Raw genomic sequence first — 21,463 nt, forward strand, 5'->3', positions numbered from 1 at the left:
ACCAACTTACCCCATCCCCCTGTGGGACCCATTATTTATCTTATTACATTTTATAGTGTGGAGTAAATAAATAGCATTAAAGTGCCAAATTTATTCATCAAAATGTGTTGAATTCGCATATTGGAGCCATTTCTTAAATGAAAGAAATGCTGATAACATTCTATGAAGATGTGGAAAACATTCATTCTAATATGGCAGTAATAAAGCAAGACTGCTAGGAACTGCTGATGACATTTCACATGTGTGGAGCAGGACAGAGACACTTTAATATCCCCACTTCCTCAGATCACTTCTATCACATGTGGCCCAAGAGGGCTGTATTAATTATTTTGGTGTCATTTCTCTGAAATTAATTTCAGTCATTATTAGAGCATGCATATTAAGCAATGACTGCATGGCTGCTTGAGGAATGAGCTCCTAAAATCCTACATGCTGGGAGGAAACAGGAGAATGGTGAAAGCCAGGCAGCCATACAGCCAATTTCATCTCAATTTCTCATACTATTCATGCAATTAAAGCACCATGGAACCAGAGCAGAAGCAGGTAGAAAGCAACAGAACCTCAACAGGGCAGTGAGGCAAAACTGATGAAGGAATGCCATTTTATGCTGAAGGAAGGCATGACAACAGTGAAGGACCTGGGACAAAGACCAGGGAGCAGCTGGGCCCCATTTTCTCGATGAAAGCAACTGACTGACATCAATTATTTGCCTTCTTTTGAAATTTGTTTAATTTAAAATCTCCTGCAAAGAAAAAATCAACTCAGTTTTCCTCACAAACTCAACTGTACTAAAACAAAAACGCATACTGCAAAGAGAAGTTAATCTCTCCTTTAATTCCTCTTCACTTACCTAAGTCACCAGAGTAAAATACACATCTCCAGAGCAGACTATTTAAAGCTCTACCTACCACGCACAAAGACATTATGCAACTTGTTCACCTTTAAAGCAAGTAAAATACTTCCATGAATGTCACTGCTCATGTGAGAACTAGGCACTGGGATGATTATTCCCTTCTCCACTTCCTATGGGAACACAGCAGACTCAACCCATGCAAGTGATACTTCATTTTTCATTCCAATTTTACTGCTGACCTCTGAGAGCCAAGCGCCCAAAAGCCAAAGGACAGACTCCTCCACACTCTTGCTACAGATTAAGGTGAGCTGCTGTTTAGAGATAGCAGCACGATGCCACATTGTCTCATACACCATTTTTATTCATTTCTACCACCAAATCAAAAGGGCACTTAAACCAAACACCCTACGACAAATAAGTGCCAAGACTGTCACCAACAGATATCTGAATGAACAGCAAGGACAAGAAAGTAAGATAACAAATAGTGTCTTACTAAGTAATGGAAGAGAACATCTATATCCACTAATTCCTCAGCCAACATTGGTCAAGTAGCTATTTGCTCTTCTCAGCATTTATGTATGTTATACTCTTAGAGACAACAAGCGCATTCTTGGACCTAATTACATTCAGAAGAAGAGGCAAGGAGTAAAATCTGGAGTTTTTTCACCAGTACAGAGTGGGCTCTTACTCCATATTTTTCTTCTGAAAATGTCAGATTATTCCTGCAACAACCACTGCTGCTGACAGATGGGTGCCAACAGATACAATGGTACGTACACCAGAATTTACTGCTCCAATAGAACCCAGCGATTAAAGTGTTCCCAAATACACCAAAATTGACTCAAACAACTTTACTGTGTGTTAGGTGATACCCACAGAAAGCAGCAAATGTCATAAATAAAAAAGTTTCTTAATGTTAACCTACAAAGAAGAGCAAGTATACACAAAGCAAATGCAAAAGAGTAGATGGGATGAGGTCAGTTGGTTCAGGATTGAAAAGGGAGGTGACTTCAGTTTGTTGTTATACAAATGAATGAAGCAATGCCATCAAAGGAAGCATTCCTTCTGTCTAGCTGAAACAATATCTTCAAACGTGACACGGTAAAATAGAATTTGTAAATGTTAATAAAATTTTTTAAAGGTCAGGCCAGTATTTTCTGTAATGTGTGTCAGAGGGAACCAAATACATCTCGGCATCAGGTCACCGTGGGACAGCAATGACATTAAGGGGAAGAGGAACTGCAACTCTTCTGGTAGTGAATTAGTTACTGAAATAAGATTTGCTTCCCAGTCCCTTTCACTTCAGTCACTCCGATGTGGCAGCAAAGTAATCAAAAGTTTAGTGAAACGAATCCCCATGATATCAATCTGTATCACGTTGGTCAGAAAAGCAGAACAGCTCTTAGAAAATAAAGAGCAAGCAATCACTACAAGTGTTGTGAAGCTTCAGTGGTCTATACACGATGCACAGCGGCAGAGAAGTGGAGGAAAGGCCTTGTTACAAGAATCAGACTGCCCTGCTCTTTGAAGCTCAGCTATGAAAAGGGATGAGGAAAAGAGATTCTGAGATTTCTCACAACGCTTGCAGACCATGGGCTGAAAGGTTATGCTTGTTACATTCACCCTTCAATGGCTTTGATTCCTCCTTAGTGAAGGAGTTATTTTTGTTGATCATTTAGTGACGGTCGCAGGGTGAAGATGACACTTGCTGTCAACAGAGGATGTCCAACTGGTTAAACACAAGGATCAGCATATATAAGGCAAAAAAAATACACAGTGCAGATCTCATTGACACCTCAAAAGCTTGAGACACTCAAATTCATTGAGGAAGAGGGAGATGCGGAAAGTGAAGCTCATTTTAGTTGAAATGACAACGGGTTAATCTTCTCAAAGCATCCTATCCATCTTTAACAGATCCATACAAATTGATCTCCAACCTTATACAGTTTGCAACCCTCTACTCCTTCAGATGGCTTTCAAAGGAGGATTCAAATGGAGGGAAAACGGCAATACAAGGATGCAGATAATCCAGACTTAATTATTCCAGATTAATGGGAGATTCACTTGCATCTCAGCCCTACAGTACTTGGCAGCACCCTCTTCCCAGAAGCAGCCTTGTTTTAATTAATTGTTGTGAAATGTTGCCCAGAGAAATAAAAATGGCTTGCCCTCACCTTAATATGTCACTTAAAACATAAATGAAGCATAAAATAATTAGAGCGATTACTATAATAATAAATTATCCCAATAATTCAAGTAAATATTCTGTACTTTAAGATATTGTAATGCTTTGACTGCAGGAGTCTAAGAGAAAGCCATAAAGTTGCCCCAAGAACTGTCACATTTTCTTCATTTAAAATAGATTCTCAAAGCTTAATGGAGATTTTTTCACCTTTTTCTCTACTGGATTCAGTCCCCTCTCCACCACAGATACACACAATTTCACTGTTGTTCTAAGATCAAATTAATTGGAAGTGACCATAACAGAAGAATCTCCAATGTGATCTTCAAAGAAGACCATAAGTTCTGTCTAAATTAGACACACTGTTGTAAAATCTTTGAGCAAGTATTGAAAATCCTGTGATTTAATAAAACTGATGGCAAATGTCTGTGTCCTCTCATTATGTCTTCTATGCTAACCCTCTGATGAGCTTACAAACAGCAAGTCATCACCCAACAAGTATCACAGGTATGCTATAAACTCACAATTCACACAGACAGATGCAAACAATACTAACCAACTTCACTGCAATGTAAAAAAAACCATGCACAATCTCACACCGGTATATGTATTAGTAGATTCATTAAACTTCAAGCCTCCCCCGAAATCTCAGACCTTTTTGAAGTTCCTCTGAATTCAATTAACATTTCAGTCTATTATGTCCAACCCCTTGCAGCCTCGCTCATCAAAATGCTCTATGCCTTGCCCTTGAACTGCAGGCATCAACTTGGTGTTGAGGCAACAAAGGAAGAGATGGGATGAGAAGTGGGATGAATTAGTTTGAGGTAAAAGATAAATATCTATTAACGTGTCAGAAGTTACCTTGGGATTTTATCCAGGGTAACTCATTATCCTGGAACTGGCACAGTTTGAGCTAAACCAAAGGTCTAGTTTTGTTCTATAAGGCTTATCAATATCAGAATAGATCTTTGAATCTTTACCTAGGAGACGTCATTTGCATGTCATCACATAATTATAAGACACACTTACTTCTTTGCTCTCTTTGGTGAATACTGAAATTATGGAAATTCTAGGATCAATGACAAAAATCAGCAGTTTTAAAAAACACCCAGAAAGCTGAAAGACTTCATGTAGATGGAAAAAGGGAAGCAAGATAATTAGGTCATGTCCTCCCTGACATTTATTTTAGCAAGCAGAGAATCAGACGGTGTTCTTTCCTTTGTACGTAATTCAGAAGGTGAAAACATATATTCATACTGTACTTAGCTGATGGAATTTAACTATTAAAAAAGATATTCCCATCTATTTGACATTCAGTGCAAGAGCAAATTTCTCAATGCGTTTATTAACATGCCAACTGAAAATGTGAAGATGTCATTATCAGCAGAGATGTGTTCTTGTACATAAGGCAAAATGGTTGATGAGCCCCTGCTTAAGGCTCATACCTAGAGACGCGTGGGTGGTGGTCAACCCCTTTTTTCATGTAACTGGGGACAGGATGAGAGGGAATGGACTTCTTCTGCACCATGGGAGGTTCAAGTTGGATATTACAAACATTTCTTCTAAGAAAGAACAGTAATGTATTGGAACAGGATGCCCAGAGAGGTGGTACATCCACTGTCTCTGGAGGTGTTCAAGAAACGTGGAGATATGGCATTGAGGGACATGGCCAATGGGCATGGTGGGAATGGGCATTTCCAACCTTCATGATTTTATGAAACTTTATCTGTGGTGCAGTTCAGTTTTCTTTTTTTTCCTACTGTTGTGCCATGGAATTGAAAGGCAAGCCTCCATGGCCACAAAAAATTATAGCGTTTTAGGAATAAACTCCTTAAGTATCAACACTCAGGCCTCATAAGCCATCTCCATCTTCTAGGAATGTCTCAAGCATTCCTTAAGGACTGTATACACATCACAGCAGGTCTGTGTCTCCATTGAGGTATTGCTGTTTGAAGACTTTAGAGGAAGCTGGCTTGCCTCATATACCAGCACAACTCAGCACCTCCCAGTAATCCATGGCCAGACATTTGTTAATTTATCTCACTCTGTATTTCAGAAAAACAGATCAGGCTACACTAGCAGTTAGATACTGCAGAAACCTGTATAATAAAGAGAATATAAAAGCGCTTAGGCTTTGTTTCAAAGCTGTAACAGTGTCCTATTTTTCTGCAGAAAGAGGAAGAACGAAGTAAGTGGGACACTAACACAAGAAAAGAGAGGATATATATATATATATATATATATATTTGTCCTATATATCATTGTGCTATTTCTTACACACCAAATGGCTAAACAAAGGGGGAAAAAAAAAACAATAAAGAAGCCTGATTTGAAGTACAGTGAATTGTGAGAGAAAATGATTTTTCCAGCTGACCATCCCTGCTGGCACAACAGGGGAGCTGTGATAATGCAAAGGCTTGAGGATACCATCTGAACACATTGCTCCTCGTGTGTGCTGGGTGCAGTCTGGCATCAGCCAACCCCAACTCCTGCCCTAGGAGTGTCCCTTAGAGCACACAAGCTTTGTCTATTTCCATAAACCAACATTTCCCATTAAAACCATAGTGACACTGAAGTCATGTGCTACCAACAATTCGGTACAAACACCTTCTGGGCTAATAGGGATTTCGAGATGCTACACTTGAGAGACAGCCCTGGAGCTTAAAACTTCACTTCTTGCCTTCCAGACAAATCTCAGTAGGGCTCAACAAAGGGAAAAACCACAACATCTATTGCAATGATGAACATTAATGGCGTGTGACACAGCTGGTCTCTCTGGGGTGGCCTGTCATTCAAGGTGGGAACTTCACCCTAACTTTGTAATAACACAGCTATCATAAAACATCAACAGATACACCTCCAAGCCAAGTTCAAGGTGATTTCCATGCTGTTTTGCTTCTTTATTTTTCCCAGAAAATTATTATGTGCAATTATTTTTAAAGCTCCACATCAGTCCTAAAAAAATGACAAGACACAGGAGATGGAAGAATTCAAACATATGCTTTGAATTTCACACGCGGCAAAGACTGCTACAGTAAAAGCTATCATAAACCATCAAAAAAGTGTAAAAAAAAAAAAAAAGGAAAAAAAAAAAGAAAGCTGTATATAATTAGGCATTTAATTAGAGCACCAACCCATTTCTAATATATCCTTTAGAACTTAGGAATTCATAGCATGTAAACTAAACCGAAGCCTTTCTATTTCTGTATGACTATCTACAAAAATAACTCCCTATGAACCACAGGATCAACGCCCTTGGGTAGCAGCAGCACTTTGTATCTGAGAATTTGGAGGAGAAAAGCCTCTAAATGAGGCTCCCAAAAATCCATAATTTAAAAGAACAGGAGAATATATTTCACATATCCACTAATCAGACTTTGGCTTCAGTGTTTACACTGGAGTGGCAAACATCCCACTAAATAATAAGGAATAAAAAGGTCTGATGTACTGAAGTGAAGCTGCTGTTAGATTACAAGATGCCTCTGGACAATGCTTTAACCATATGGTTTGATTTTCTGGGTGGTTCTGTGTAGAGCCAGGAGATGGACTTGGTGATCTCCATCAGCTCCTTCCAGCTTGGGACATTCTATGATTTATTGCTACCTAAATCAATAAGTTTAAGCAAAGCTCAACTCCCCACATCCAAAAAACGCACTGTCTCTGTTGAGATGAAGCTTCAAAATCAATCCTTGTGGACTGGACTACAAAAAGACTTCCTAAGAGTGGCAAAGGTTCTGGCTGAGCAGCGAACTGAACCTCAAACTCTTAAACTTGACCTTTATTTATTTATTTTGCAGCAATAGCCAAAAAAGCCATGAATGAGGTGAGGCTGCCCAGGGAGGTGGTGGAGTCATTGTCCCTGGAGAGGTGACACGATTCAGCAGGCATCCTCAGTGGGGATGGGTTGATGGTTGGACCAGATCATCTTAGCAGCCTTTCCAGCCTTACTAGTTCTATGAACGGGTTAAATCTCATCCGTTCATGTAAAACATCTGATTGTCCTACTTAAAGAACAATAACAAAATCATTCCATTGCAATTCCAAATGGGGAATTCCAGTCTGAAGGTCTATGAAGTGACAACCCCTAATGGCTTTTGACAATTTGGCTTTTTTTTCTGTGTTGGGCTGCTGGGACTTGCCACCAAACACAAGGAAGTCACAAAAAATGCCCATTGGCGACACTGACATCGTTTTCTTGTGCCTGATGCAAATTCCATCCAGAGAGGCTTTTTGCCTTTTAAGCTCTGTATGAATCTACTGTCAGCTCCAGTTATCCCAGTTTGATTTGGTATGAAAAGGAGAAGAAAATGCTATATTTTACATTGCCTTTAAAATATGGTAGAGTGACTGAACGTGGACACATCTCTAACAACATCTAACTGAGGTTCAAGAATTTATAAGAATCATAAGAAAGATTTCATTGAATCATTTCTTTTGGAAGCAGAAAAGCATCACTGTTGTCACACCATTAATCTTTCCCTTTTCTTTTTTTCCTGTCAACATCTGTTAAATTAGAGGAACAATTAGTAAATGCCATAGGCTAGGGGAAATATTGGGTCTTGATTTTAGAGTGTTAGCAATATGAATCCCATCATGAAACCACGCACCTCCCTGCAGAAAAAAATGATGCTCACTTTTGTGTCAATTAAAATCTCTCAATAAAAGATCTAGGTTAATATATATATGTATATACATGTGTCATTTTAATTCCTTTTCCACGTGCTGCTTTGTTACACAAATAAATACGCAAATAAACATGAATAGGTGTGGAGTTTAACCAGCTAGATAGGGATGCTTCTATCTTATATGGTATGGTTCATGGTACTGAGGATGAATGTGAAAAGGTGACAGTTCACAGATGTTAATTCTTAATTCTTACAAATCAGCAGCATTGCCAAGAATTATAATTAATTTCTGCAGTGGTAATGGGACCGTAACGTGCGGTTTCATCAAAATTCAACTTGGCTGATTAAATATCTTCAGGAATTTGGGTGTTCTACATCAGAGTTATAGCAGCAGGTAAAGGTCATTGGGAGCCACACTACTGTTCATTAGGCTCTAGACCTTTTCCATCCCTCCTCCTCCTTTCTAGGCACACCACTGAACCAACAATGCATACAAATGTGGCAGTTCAATACCCCATGTTGGTTTTCTTTTCTCCTTTTCTTCTCCTTTTCTTTTCTTCTCCTTTTCTTTTCTTCTCCTTTTCTTTTCTTTTCTTTTCTTTTCTTTTCTTTTCTTTTCTTTTCTTTTCTTTTCTTTTCTTTTCTTTTCTTTTCTTTTCTTTTCTTTTCTTTTCTTTTCTTTTCCTTTTCTTTTCTTTTCTTTTTTCTTTTCTTTCCTTTTTTCTTTCTCTTCTCTTCTCTTCTCTTCTCTTCTCTTCTCTTCTCTTCTCTTCTCTTCTCTTCTCTTCTCTTCTCTTCTCTTCTCTTCTCTTCTCTTCTCTTCTCTTCTCTTCTCTTCTCTTCCCTTCCCTTCCCTTCCCTTCCCTTCCCTTCCCTTCCCTTCCCTTCCCCTTCCCCTTCCCCTTCCCCTTCCCCTTCCCCTTCCCCTTCCCCTTCCCCTTCTCCTCCCTTCCCTTCTCTTCCCTTCCCTTCCCTTCCCTTCCCTTCCCTTCCCTTCCCTTCCCTTCCCTTCCCTTCCCTTCCCTTCCCTTCCCTTCCCTTCCCTTTCCCTTTCCCTTTCCCTTTCCCTTTCCCTTTCCCTTTCCCTTTCCCTTTCCCTTTCCCTTTCCCTTTCCCTTTCCCTTTCCCTTTTTTCTTCTTTTCTCTCCTTTTATTTCCTTTTCTCCTCTTTCCTTTTCTTTCCTTTTCTTTTCCATCCGTTTACTGATTTGTGCCCATACACAAAGTGCAAATTGAAACCTCTGCCTTTATAGAAGCTTTTCACTATCTACCATTTAGCACAATCATTTCTCCTGCAGAATTCGGGGCAGCCCCTACCAACAGAGTTTTTCTCTCCTGGCTGGTACTATAGCAAAGGCAAAATAAGCAGTAATCCCTTTGGGTTTAAACACAAAGAGGCTTCCTGGATAGCGCTTTATGCACAGCACACAATACTTTCCAGACTGGGTGTGTGTGCAGGGAGCTCTGAAATAGCTTTTTTTATTTATCAGCCCTCCAGGCATGTTGCTACTTCTGCCAACCTTTGGGGAAGGTTGAAGGGCACTGGAAGAATATATGAAACAAAAAAAACAACAACCACACGACCATCATTTTGTTTACCTAACTGACTTGATTGACATTTTAAAATGATATTGTGCTCACAGTAACCATTGCCTTCAATTCAAAGAACTTAGCTACATTACTTCAAAGATCATGTTTTTAACATTATAAAGCACTTGATGGTCGGTAATTACAACGCATTATCACAATAACTCAAATACTGCATATACCGCATTACAAATGACAACCAGCAATTAATTCCATTATTGTCTTTCATCAAACTAACCAGAGAAAAACACTTAACTATTGGCCTGGGCGTACCTAAAACTGATAATAAGCACCCTTTCTGCTTACAATAACAATAGTTCTCTGTCCTTGACAACTCCTATTTATTTATTTATTAATGTGGAAGAGATGCCAAACACTTTCTTCAGGGGGATCTGGGGGATGCATATGACTGATCTCCCATCCAATAAAGGAAAATGTGAAGAGACATTCAGCAGCACCCATGCTTAGTTCTGGGGAAGGAGCAGAAGGGAAACTGGGGTAAAAGGCCTCTGAGAGGAGGGTGGAGAATTGTTTTATCAGTGGATCAGACAGGCGACAATTGTGGCATCTCTTCTAGAGAAGAAAGATGGAGCCTTGTGAACGGGCAGCAAAAAATACTCCCAACTACTCAAAGTATCATAAACAACTGGGAAAAATGCTGTCTGGGGCAGAGATAGAACAGTAATTCAGGAAACAAGCAGAGGAGAGAGAGAGAAATACTGGCGTTAACAAAATGCAGCAACCAGCAATCTAGAAACAACTTGCAATTAATTAACTTTTATTCCTTTTCAAACAACAATTTGCTTTCAGTTCAGCTTACTGACTTAACCAATCTGACTTCCTGAGCAAATTGTATAGCCCATTTTTACTACCATCATTTGTGTGGTATGTACCAAGAGAGATGATGGTCACAGTGAGGAATGACTTGCAGTGATAAACTGCGCAGCCCTGTAAAACAAAATGAAGAATGGCTCCATCCTGAAGACTTGTCTGCACCTTTTGTGAAGATGAAGGAAAAGAAACAGATTTTATTTCCCTCCTGTAGTACTATCCTATTTTAGACCAACTTTTCTACTGCACGTAGCAGTTCTGAGTTTCAGCACTGTGATCTATGCTCTGCCTGGCCATCAATCAGACCGTGACTGTCAATGGCCACCACTCATCTTCATCACAATGCAGCAGAATGGTGACTTTTTCCCCCTCTGAAGGGTCCTAGAGATCTATTAAAAGAGAAGCCAATGATACATTTCCCCACCTTGCTTCCTTCTTGTTGTATTTAGTCTTCTTTCTGGAAGACCTTCATCTTTCCTTTATATTTGAAACAAGTATGTTGATGTAACATTGTCCATTGAACTAGATACCTGTTTCAACTTGGGTATCTTAAAACAAAGCAACATTCTCTGAGGAATCTGCTCTTATTCAGCAACATTATTCGAACCTGATGGAAACAGATGGAATGAAGGCGATAACCTTAAACAGTCCTATTGGGCTCATAAAATTTCCAAGTTGCTGATAACTTGAGCATCATCTGGATTTAGAAGTTCATTTCAAAAATACAATTCATGGTAATATCTGTCTGTATGCTGTCTAGAAACATAACTACTGCCTTGTGTCCATATACTCAAATAAACACCCATAACACCCTAGATTCATTGAAGTCCACCTCCATAGAAACTCAGCCCCATACACTTCTCTTAGTGCCCTGTCCAGAATCACTTGACTGGCCTCAATATCCCACAAAACCAGCACTGATAGGGTTGTCTGATAGGACTCTTCACATACAGATGAGAAAGTACTCAATAGACGTATCGAATAAACACTGTGTTCAATTTGCTGATGAGAAAACAGAGGCAATCTATAGTATGAGAGCACTTGCATTTGGCTCTCCTGTTTTAATTATCTGTAGAGAATGCAGCACAACCAGAGACGAGTCTGAACAAAGAAAATGTGGATGGGGTTGCAGAAATGAGGAGAAAGCTGCTCAAAGTTTGCACAGGGCATTCATACCACCTTGTGCCAGATGTGGTCCTCAAATGGAAAAGCTGAGGAGATCACCCATATAGGAACTGAGTGAGATCTGCCTAGAGAGGTGGTTGATGCTCCATTCCTGCAGACATTCAAGGTCAGGTTGGATGGGGCTCTGAGCACTTGATTGAGCTGTAGGTGTCCCTGTTCAGTGCAGGGGAGATGGACCAGATGAACTTTAAAGGTCCCTTCCAACACAGCCATTTTTATGACTGATTCTATTAACTGCCTGCACAGCACTGTGCTCCAGGAGGACTCCACCAGATGAACGGAGCTGTCACGAACCTGTTGCACCCTCCAGAGCAAAATCCATTTGTAAAAATGTAACCCGGAGAGACAAAGCTAGAACAAAATGGAATGCCTGTCTGCACCTTGATTAATAACAGTGGGGATTTATGACTTTCAGTTACGTCCCACCTATTCCAAACCTGCCCAGAATTTATGACTGTTTAACTCACTGCTTCAACCACATGGCTTCACTCCTGGCCATCACACAGCCAGAATTTCCATGCAATACACTTCAAACTGAGGTGTTAATGAACTGATGTCTATTAGGAACTTGGAATTTATCAGATGAAAGGAGCTATAAAAGTGCTTTGTAGTGGTGTTACACAATGTGCAATTGCTGGTAATCTAGTCAGTACTCAAGATGCCTGGGACTCAAAATAAAAAAAGGCCCACTTCTTTCATAGAATCACACAGAGTCATAGAATGACCCAGGTTGGAAGGGACCTCAAGGATCATGAAGCTCCAACCCCTCTGCTTCCTCAGCCTGTCCTCATAGAGGAGGTGCTCCAGCCTTCTGATCATCTTCATGGCCCTCCTCTGGACCCTTTCTAACAGCTCCATGTCTTTCTTGTACTGAGGGCTCCACACCTGGACACAGTACTCCAGATGGGGCCTCATAAGAGCAGAGTAGAGAGGGACAATCACCTCCCTATCCCTGCTGACCACCCCTCTCCTGATGGAGCCCAGGATCCCATTTGCTTTCCGAGCTGCAAGAGCGCACTGCTGGCTCGTTTTAAGTTTCTCATCCAGCCCAAGTGTGAAACCTTGTACTTTGCCGTGTTGAACCTCATTAGGTTCACCTGGGCCCACCTTTCACCTTTCCTGCATTTATTATTTTTTACGGCTATTCTGCAGATTGATAAAAATTAGCAGAAGTTTAGATGTAATTCCAGAGGAGCATTCCACTAAGAAGTGATTCTGTGTATGACTCAGGGTCTGAAAAACATGCTCTCCAATGAGCTGACTTCCCTGCAAGGCAATGACTTTCCTTCTGTTGCCCCAGGGCACACAGTCATAAAACAGAAGAAAACAAAACACTCGGAAAAAAACTTATTTAAATATCCTTGGAGATGTTTGAAATTCCACTCTGTGCTCTACCATAACTGCTGTACTTTCTCCAAAGTTCACAACTTTACATTGCACAGGAGAATGCCAGCTCACTATCAAGGGTTTTTCTCATGTCATATACGTAAAATAAACCCAAATAAAACAGTACATTTTAAAACCGTTCCCTTCAGCGACGTGTTCTATTAATTGCTCATAGGGGGAAATAGAGCCTCAAAAGCTCTGTTATCCTGGGTTTTCTATCCTCAGTGCTACAACCAAGGACAAAATGCAGTAATCACCATTACAGTTTTCATCACAGAACGGTTCTAATATATTTCAGTCAAAAAATTCATCAAGGTTTATGAACGTAAACACGTGAACTCAACCAAATCTTTCAGGATCACAATATCACAACTCAGATCTAAACCACAGTAGGTTTCCATCCTTGAGTCCCCTCTATTACACCCATGGTAAGCCCTCACTGAAGTCTAATCTCAACAGCTTCCATCAGTAGATTGAAAACGTGGAATTTGGCAAGTTTCCTTTTTTTCCTCTTAAGAAACAGAAGGATTAGTTCCTATTTTTGCCAGCTATGCCACATTTTTGTGTTGTCTTGCAGACTGTTTTTTTTTTCTTTTTTTTTTTTCTTCAGTGTAATACACAGCCCATTTAAAATGAAAACTACAGTAAGTGTCAGCTCCTGCTGAAGTTCATTCCCCAGCACCAGGGGAGCTGCCCCCTGCCTCCTGCATGGGGGGTCCTCAACTCATGCTTGAAGAGTTTCATAGATGCTCAAATTCAATAAATGGACCAAAAGTTCTGTTCCAACTTTGCTCAATGATTTTCTGACCAGCAGGTTTTTAAGAACAGCAATGCTTGTGCTTCTGCTTGGGGAGAAGGGAAGACAAGGAAAAGAAACAATACAAATGTTAACTTCAGTGCATGTAAGATCCATTTCTTTGTGTTTAACCTCTCATTTCATGGATGTAACAACTACAAACTTCTGCAGAACGCTGCATTTAACAGATCAACATGTAAGCAGTTATAAGAATAAAAACACAATTCCAGGCCCATGCTTCCATGCTGCTGGCTCCTTCCCTTCATTCTCAGCTGCAATCTGAAAAGATGACCTTCTGGTAACAAAGGAAGGTTACTCCCCACCTCTAATCAAATTCTCACACCTGTCCTACTAACAAGGTGCCACTGGGTGATTATAATTTACAGCCAGCGTGAACTCACACAAGATTCAAGTTTCTTTTTGAAAGCTAGCAATGCATTTTACATGTCTTACCTTGCAGGTCCCCACTACAATGATCTGCACTGATTCATTTGTCTGCCTGGGTGAAGCACCAGCAGCACATCAGTCAGCCACTGCTGGAACGTTTGTTTTGGAGAAGGGTGGATTAATGGTAAAAAAAAAGAACTTTTTTCTTAGATGCTACCCAAGGGACAAAACTGTACGTGGAAACAGAGCTTAAAAGAGCCAAAGAATTTCAGGTATATTAGATTCTTTTAAAGGAAAATACACTTGTATTTTGTACACTCCATAGGGAAAAGTACACTGGAAAGTATGCTAATAGGGTTGTCTTTCAAAGGTCTTGGCTGGCAAACAAGGAAATGTTCTGACGTAGAATTACTTGGTCCAGTGTTGTGTTGTGAGAAATATAACAGGAATCTTTGGACTACCTACCAGGTCTGGCCTTGAACCACTAAATGCATTTTCACATATCTTATCTCTTCTTTTACAGGACTGCTCCAACAAACTGCCAGCAAGAAGACCAGACCTTGGTCAAGCTTTTGCTGGTGGGCTGACCATGGCTGACTTTGCTCAGACCTTTTCCAGCTACTGCAGTGTGGGTTCCTCTATGGGCTCCATCTGTGCCAAAACTGTTCTCCACAGGCAGCAAGGGGACAGCCTCCTTCACTATGGGCTCAGCTGTGCCCCAAGGTGGGGTCATTTTGGAGTTGCTTGGGAAAGGACTTGTCTGCCATGGGGCAGTACTGGCCTCTCCTCACAGAGCCCACCTCTGTAGCCTCCTTAAAACCAATTCACATCATCTTAACTCCTATCACCTACAAAAGTCACCATGCTCATAGAAGTGATTTCATGTTTCCAGTGGGTGCTCAGAAGAAGCTGAGTTTATAACTGTGAATGTGGGACTTGTGACATCAACTGTTAGCAAGGACTCAAAAGGAAAGTTATGAATTGTATTAATGAGAGCTAGAAAAAAGTTGGAGTATTAGCATCACATCTGAGAACAATGTCAGTAAAGAGCAAAAACAGAAGCTAAACACTGTCAGTATCAGCTCTGGCATATGCATTTACTTTGGGAATTCAGTACACTAGAACTATATAATGATAATAAAACCCATCAGCAGAGAGAAACTGTTAAATGGTCCTTAGCAATAACATAAATCAACTGCAAAAAGAGAAGGAGCCACTCTGTCTTCTCTGGTGGCACATAACACCCCAGGAAGGATGGTCCAAACTTGTCAGCAATTCTCAATCTTTTTGGTTCTTCCTGCAGCCTTTTTGCACAGGAAATGTAGGGTTGTCTTTGCTATTACCAGGCCAAACACCTCATCAAATCTTAGTAGTAGATATTGCATGGTCTTGTCTTGGGTCAAACTTATTTCAATAACAACAAAGCCAACAGTCAGATAAATTAAGGTCTAACTTGCTTGTAGTTAACTTGAGCTTAGGTTTAAACAACTGTGTGGTTTTCCCCCAGATTCATGGTATATGGCAAAGATGTAACAAAAATAACTGATCACTGCATAAAGAAAAAGTTGTGGACCCGTAGCAATGAAGTGCTGGAAACAGACTTCAACAGTACAACATAATAAGTTTCAAGAAGACAGAGGTTCTACCATGAACATTCACCTCTCAGGAGAGCTTAGGACAGCTATGACTCACCTGAACAATGCACTCGAAAGCTCAGCTAACACCAAAGCAGGCTGTAGATACTATAGAGTTTGTGGAGATAGATAATTCTAATTAAATTATTTAGCAGAATCAGTATGAATTGGACTGTCTGGTTGATACACCCCCACTTTTATAACTATTGATCTCACTATTAGTATTAAAACAGTAGTTACAGTAACAGTATGTTCATAGGTCCATATATAAGACAGGCTGGTTTCGCCCATCTTACATTATTGTGTAACACTGGAATAAGCTTGAAAAGTCAAAAATATCCCTTTTCCAGTCTGACATCAACTCTACTTAGAGAAAGCCCCATGATTATTCTTAATACAGTATGGAACCAGATTGTTTTGCTGAATTCTTAACTGGCATCCACCAGCCAGACTTGTAATCTCTTTGGGAATGAACCAGAGGAGCAGATCTCATAAGGTTTGCTGGTGTATCTCAAGACTGGCTGTCAAGGCATGACTCAGGTCTTGTCAAGCAGTATTCAAAAGGTATAAGTAAGTCACTGAAAGCTTCTATGACTAAATCTCTGCTTACACTGCAATGAAATTAAGTGTTCAGCAATACAGGGGACTTCAATCATACTGCATGAAAACGAGTTAAGAGCTAGAACTAAACCTAAACAGTGCTCATAGTAAGAAATGAGCTCAAACAACTTTGTTGGCTTGATGAACGTAATACTTGTTAGCAGTAATTATTTATCATAGAAATGAATGAACGCTGCTCTCAGCTATTCAGTGCAAGTTCTTGCAAATGTCAAATTCCTTCGCTGCTTCAGGTTATATTTCATCTAATGGAAAGGAGGAGCTGCAGAGACGTGAAATTTCTGACAGGCTGTTGATTTCCTGTATGGATGAAGCATGTTTGAAAACTCAAAACTTGACTGATCTGCTGAAGCACATTCTCTGACAGACAATATAAAATCAATGCATCACATATTAAGAGGTTGGGTTGGCTTTTTTTTTTTGGCATGTAAGAGTTTTTGTTTGCGTGGGAGGTGGGGGGAGATTGCTTTATTTTCTGTCATCGAAAATGAACAGCCTTTACCTTAAGGTTGTTATAAACTGTCATCTTTAATCAGACACACACAGTAGGACTGTCAGTTCTCATAAGGCACTGGGGAAAGAAAAGAAAAAAGGCACAAAACGTGAAGCTGTTCCCCATCCTCTTCCTGTGCAAACCCCCTGTTTTTGAGATGGCCTCAGTCAGAATGAAACCTTTTCTTAGCAGTGTCACAACAACAAGCTTTGCTGAAATGTGTCTTTATAATTCAGAGATGCAGACTTCATGCAAGCTTGTCAAAGGGAAAGGAGTTAGGATTCGCCTGCAAGAAACATTCACTCTTGCTGTTGACAGATATAAAGTACTAAATGTCAACAGCAAAGGACTCGTCAACTAAATGTCTGCTAAACACTCATTAAACCAGGGGGAGAAAAAGCTGCAGTGGGTGGGTGTTGAATTGCTCCCTTAAGATTTTGTTACTTTCAATTGAGGTCAATTGAAGTGAATGTATGAGAAGTTGCATCAAGCACCTGTGACACTCAAGGATGAGCATTAATGATACCAAAATAAAGGTGGGAATATTAAGCAGCACGATGACTACAGTTACCATAATCACAGAATCATACAATCATAGAATTGCTCAGGCTGGAAAAGACTTTCAAGATCACAGAATCACAGAAGGGCCTCGGTTGAAAAGGACCACAATGATCATCCAGTTCCAACCCCCTGCTATGTGCAGGGTCGACAACCACCAGACCAGGCTGCCCAGAGCCACATCCAGCCTGGCTCTGATTGTCTCCAGGGATGGGGCACCCACAGCCTCCTTAGGCAACCTGTTTCAATGCATCACTCAGTGGAAAACTTCCTCCTAATATCTAACCTAAACCTCCCCTGTCTCAGTTTAAAACCATTCCCCCTTCTCCTATCACTGTCCACCCTTGTAAACAGACATTCCCTCTTCTATTCATATGCTCCCTTCAAGTACTGGGAAGCCGCAATGAGGTCTCCCCAGAGCCTTCTCCAAGCTAAACAAGCCCAGTTCCCTCAACTGTTCTTCATAGGAGAAGTGCTCCAGCCCTCTGATCATCTTAGCATCACTCCCCTGGACCCACTCCAAGATCATCAAGCCCAACCAGAATGAGAAGCAGCAGTTGAGATCTACTGATCTGAACCCCATTTGCCTTGCTGCATTGCAGAGCACTGTCTCTCTGACTCAGTAGGAGGACCCTGCCTCCCTTGCAGAAGCAAGATTCAGATGAGTTACATGATATTTTCCTCTCTCTTTGAAGATAAGGGGTATATTTGACTCTAAGACTTAAGAAAAATTGTATTCATTACATCTGGACTGTTTCATTTTGGAGAGGTAACTGGCATTAAAAGTTTGCAAGTAATGTGTACGTAACAGATCTACATCTGATTGTCCCCTTCTCTGAGCATTATTCATTTGGAAATACAGACTTTAATCGGTTGGTATTACAAGTTTCATCTTCTAGCTTGAGTCACTATTGATTTCTCAAAAACTGAGTACTCTGGGTTTGATTTCAAAACGCTAAAAACATCAACTCTCATTATTTACCATTATCTGTGCCCTAAGATCATTTTCCACCTACTTCAGTAACAATATATTACTCTTAGGCTGATAAAATGCCATGCATTTTTCTTACCAATCCTGGTGCTATTTAACATACTCCCAACATACTTCAAGCACTGAATGAGCTAATCCAATTCACACACACCTCCTGCTTACAAAAGAACACATTCTGCACAATATCGGACATTCATTTTATAGTACACCACTAGGAGGTATTACAGCAGATTTTAAAAGCACATGAGTTGTATATTACTATAGCTGTAAAAATGTGATAGTAATAAGAAGGATTACTGATGACATACCTATGTTCTTAATAAGCATGGATTTGTTTCAATTATAGGTATGCAGATATGAACACTGCTCAACCACAACAGCATCAGGATGTTCACAAAGACCAAAGGATTCAGGTGCCCCATAGGAACTGATGGTGACTTTGCCAGCAACAGTGTGAAAACAGAAAACATACATTCTAAATACGGCACCTTCAATTTTGACATATCTTGAATTAAACGGAAGCCTGACATGATTATTTCTGAAGTATGGAAAGCTACAACATCACTGCTAAGGCACACGTAGCTGGGTGTATGTATGTATTCTGTACAGTGAGTGCCTCCCACCCAAGGACAGGTTATCAGTGGAGTCTGAAATGTGACCTTCCACATTATCAAGCAGATTGCCACCAGTAGGCGAGGAGCACACTGGTACCAACAAGCAGCAAAAGGAAATTACTCTTCTCCATCCCTACTCCCTACAGCATTCATTTTACTTATTCAAAGAGAAATCACTCTCTTCTCACCATTACCACAAATGAAAGAAAAAAGATAATAAATCCTAATATTCTATCACTTGAAAAGCCTTTTAAATCATGGGGAAATGAGCAAACCCATGCAATTGTTAAACTCAACTGTCTGCCTGTATACTGCTTTATTTTCCCCTACCTCTGAGCAGTGCCCGCACACCTCAGCATTAAGCATCTCAAACAACACCAGCAGAGTCCAACTGGTTGTTCCAATGCTTTGTTTCTCACTTTCTTACTGTCCAGGCTTAGAAACCAAAGGCAGTGATCAGAACACTGCTGGCACAGCGCAATTGCTCCCACCTGCTGAAGAATGCAATGCTGCACAGCTCAGTTCAGCCCTTCCAGAGCACTTCTTTGCAAGGATACAGTTTTGCTCAGAAGCAACTGTTTCTTCCGAATCAATGAACACTGTGCTTTCTCTGCTGTCCTACAATCCTTTTAATTGCTGCTTGATCTTAATGAAGTGTGGCTGGTATTAATAAACGGATCCCCTCGCGGCTTTAATACCCAACATCCAAACAATGTTCAACTGCGTGAGCACCAGCAGTGCTTTCATGACTCAAAACATCATCATCTCCTCCATCTCCAGCCCCTCCCCCTTAAGCCTCAAGACTGCAGACATCTGTTCTTCAATTGTCTGGTAATAAACATACTCTATAAAGCATATGTAAAATGATTATTACCCTGAAGAGCCAAGTGCCTTTCAAATGCCAGCTGAAACAAATAAACAACAGGAAAAAAAATCCCTCCACCAGACAAATGTTACAACAGACATCGCTCAGGCTGTTCCATATTCCACAACGTAAGGGCTTCGGCATTGGTCCCACGTGCATCCATCCTCCAACGGGAGATGTTCATCCACCCAACAAGAACGCCAATGTTGCCACGATCCAAGCAGATGCTGGTAAGTGGTGAAGGATGTAGAAAGCAACTGGACTTCCTGGGTAACTTTTATACTTCGACACCTCCCGCAATTTGTAATTAAGGGAAATCAGATGTGTGCTTCTCTTCAATTTATAAACTCAATTAGTTTTCATATGTAGTTAGTACAATCTATTCCCAGGAATCATCTGTGCTAGAATACCCACTTGTCTTGCAAAAACTTGTTATTCATCTATTATGTGTGTGGTGGTGTCATTAAATCCTGGTAATTAATCTGGGGCTTAGTGAGCTTCAGTTGTCCTGGTGGAAACAAGGGACACTAATCTCAATCTGCATAACATCACATTTCCCAATGCTGGCTCACTGCTCTAAATGGATTCGAGGAAAGGCCAACTTTGAAACCCACTTGTGTGTATTTGCCCTTTGACTCTCCATGGCTCTGAGAGCTTCTCTGAAAGAAGTTTTGTTATTGGAGACATGGGGACAATGTACAGCCCTTGAAGCACCTGCTGACTCTTGGATTCTTCGAACAGGTCTGGAGCCAAGCTCAGCTTCAGCTTGCAAACAAAAGAGGATCCAAAAGAGGCTATTACTATTATATTATTAGACCAGCTCCCTCAGCCTGTCTTTGTAGGGGAGGTGCTCCAGCCTTCTGATCATATTTGTGGACCTCCTCTGGACCCTTTCCAACACTAGAAGCATCTGAGTTCCTAATAAAATCAGCTAGCCTGTACCGTGTTAATACTTCTCTGCCAACACATTTATGTGAACTTGACAGAAATAAGAAGAAATACTTTGAAATAAAATATTGATCTTTCTGAATTCAAAACAGATTCATTTCATGCCTGTGACACCGATGGAAATTGACTGAGACAAGCCATAAGGAGCCTCAAAAACAAATGGAAAATAAAACAAGTGAAAACTTCACACCTCTGCAGCAATTACCTCCTGGAGACCTTTATACTTAACATGATAACATCTAGAAAAGGGTGACAAAGATCTAACCAACAAGCAGTGGATGGAAATAATTGCACATATCGATACTTTTGCAAATTCCTTCATACTCAATATTTCGAAGTGACAAGCAGAATCTTACAGCCAGTTTTAACAGGAGCCAATGAGTAAGCCAGTTTGCTGGTAGGATAGCCATTGCTTTGACTCTCATCAGAACCACAGAATCATAGAATGGCCTGGGTTGAAAAGGACCACAATGATCATCCTGTTCCAACCCCCTGCTATGTGCAGGGTCACCAACCAGGAGCCACATCCAGCCTGGCTTTGAATGCCTCCAGGGATGGGGCATCCACAACATCTATGGAAGGAAGAGAATTCTATGAAGGGAATTATTAAAGAATGAAATCTATTGCTATGCTCATCCTAAATACAATGCCGAATTTGAAGATCACGAGTTAAAACTAAGACTGCAAAGACTCCCGTAAGATATCTATTCAGCTGAAGATTAAGGCAAGTAAAATTACATTTGTAAAGTTTCCACGTTGTTGACCTGCTCCCAGATTCACCCCATTCAACAGTGAGAAAAAGGTAAGCTGGGTCATGAAGTGTTATCTTTCGTTTCATTCAGTTGTTGACGCTCCACTCAGAAAGTGAAGATGTTGCAGATGGTTGGTGAAGATATATATATATATATTG

At 40.5% G+C, this 21,463-nt stretch overlaps 1 protein-coding gene across 3 annotated transcripts in view; it reads right to left on the bottom strand.

The window, feature by feature from the left end:
- The window catches only part of EXOC4 (exocyst complex component 4), a 375,161-nt gene that overhangs the window by 154,320 nt on the left and 199,378 nt on the right, over positions 1 to 21,463 (bottom strand). The window contains exon 11 of one of the 3 annotated variants that reach the window (XM_085511669.1): positions 8,684 to 13,491. The exons of the other annotated variants lie outside the window; for them this stretch is intronic. Within the exon in view, the coding sequence (XP_085367795.1) occupies positions 13,374 to 13,491 (118 nt within the window). The 3' untranslated portion in view covers positions 8,684 to 13,373. Of the gene's footprint in view, positions 1 to 8,683; positions 13,492 to 21,463 lie in introns of those variants that run through there. 3 annotated transcript variants of the gene reach the window in all.

The sequence above is a fragment of the Coturnix japonica genome, chromosome 1, assembly GCF_054131305.1.
Source record: "Coturnix japonica strain WE chromosome 1, WE-NBRP24, whole genome shotgun sequence".
NCBI lineage: Eukaryota > Metazoa > Chordata > Aves > Galliformes > Phasianidae > Coturnix > Coturnix japonica.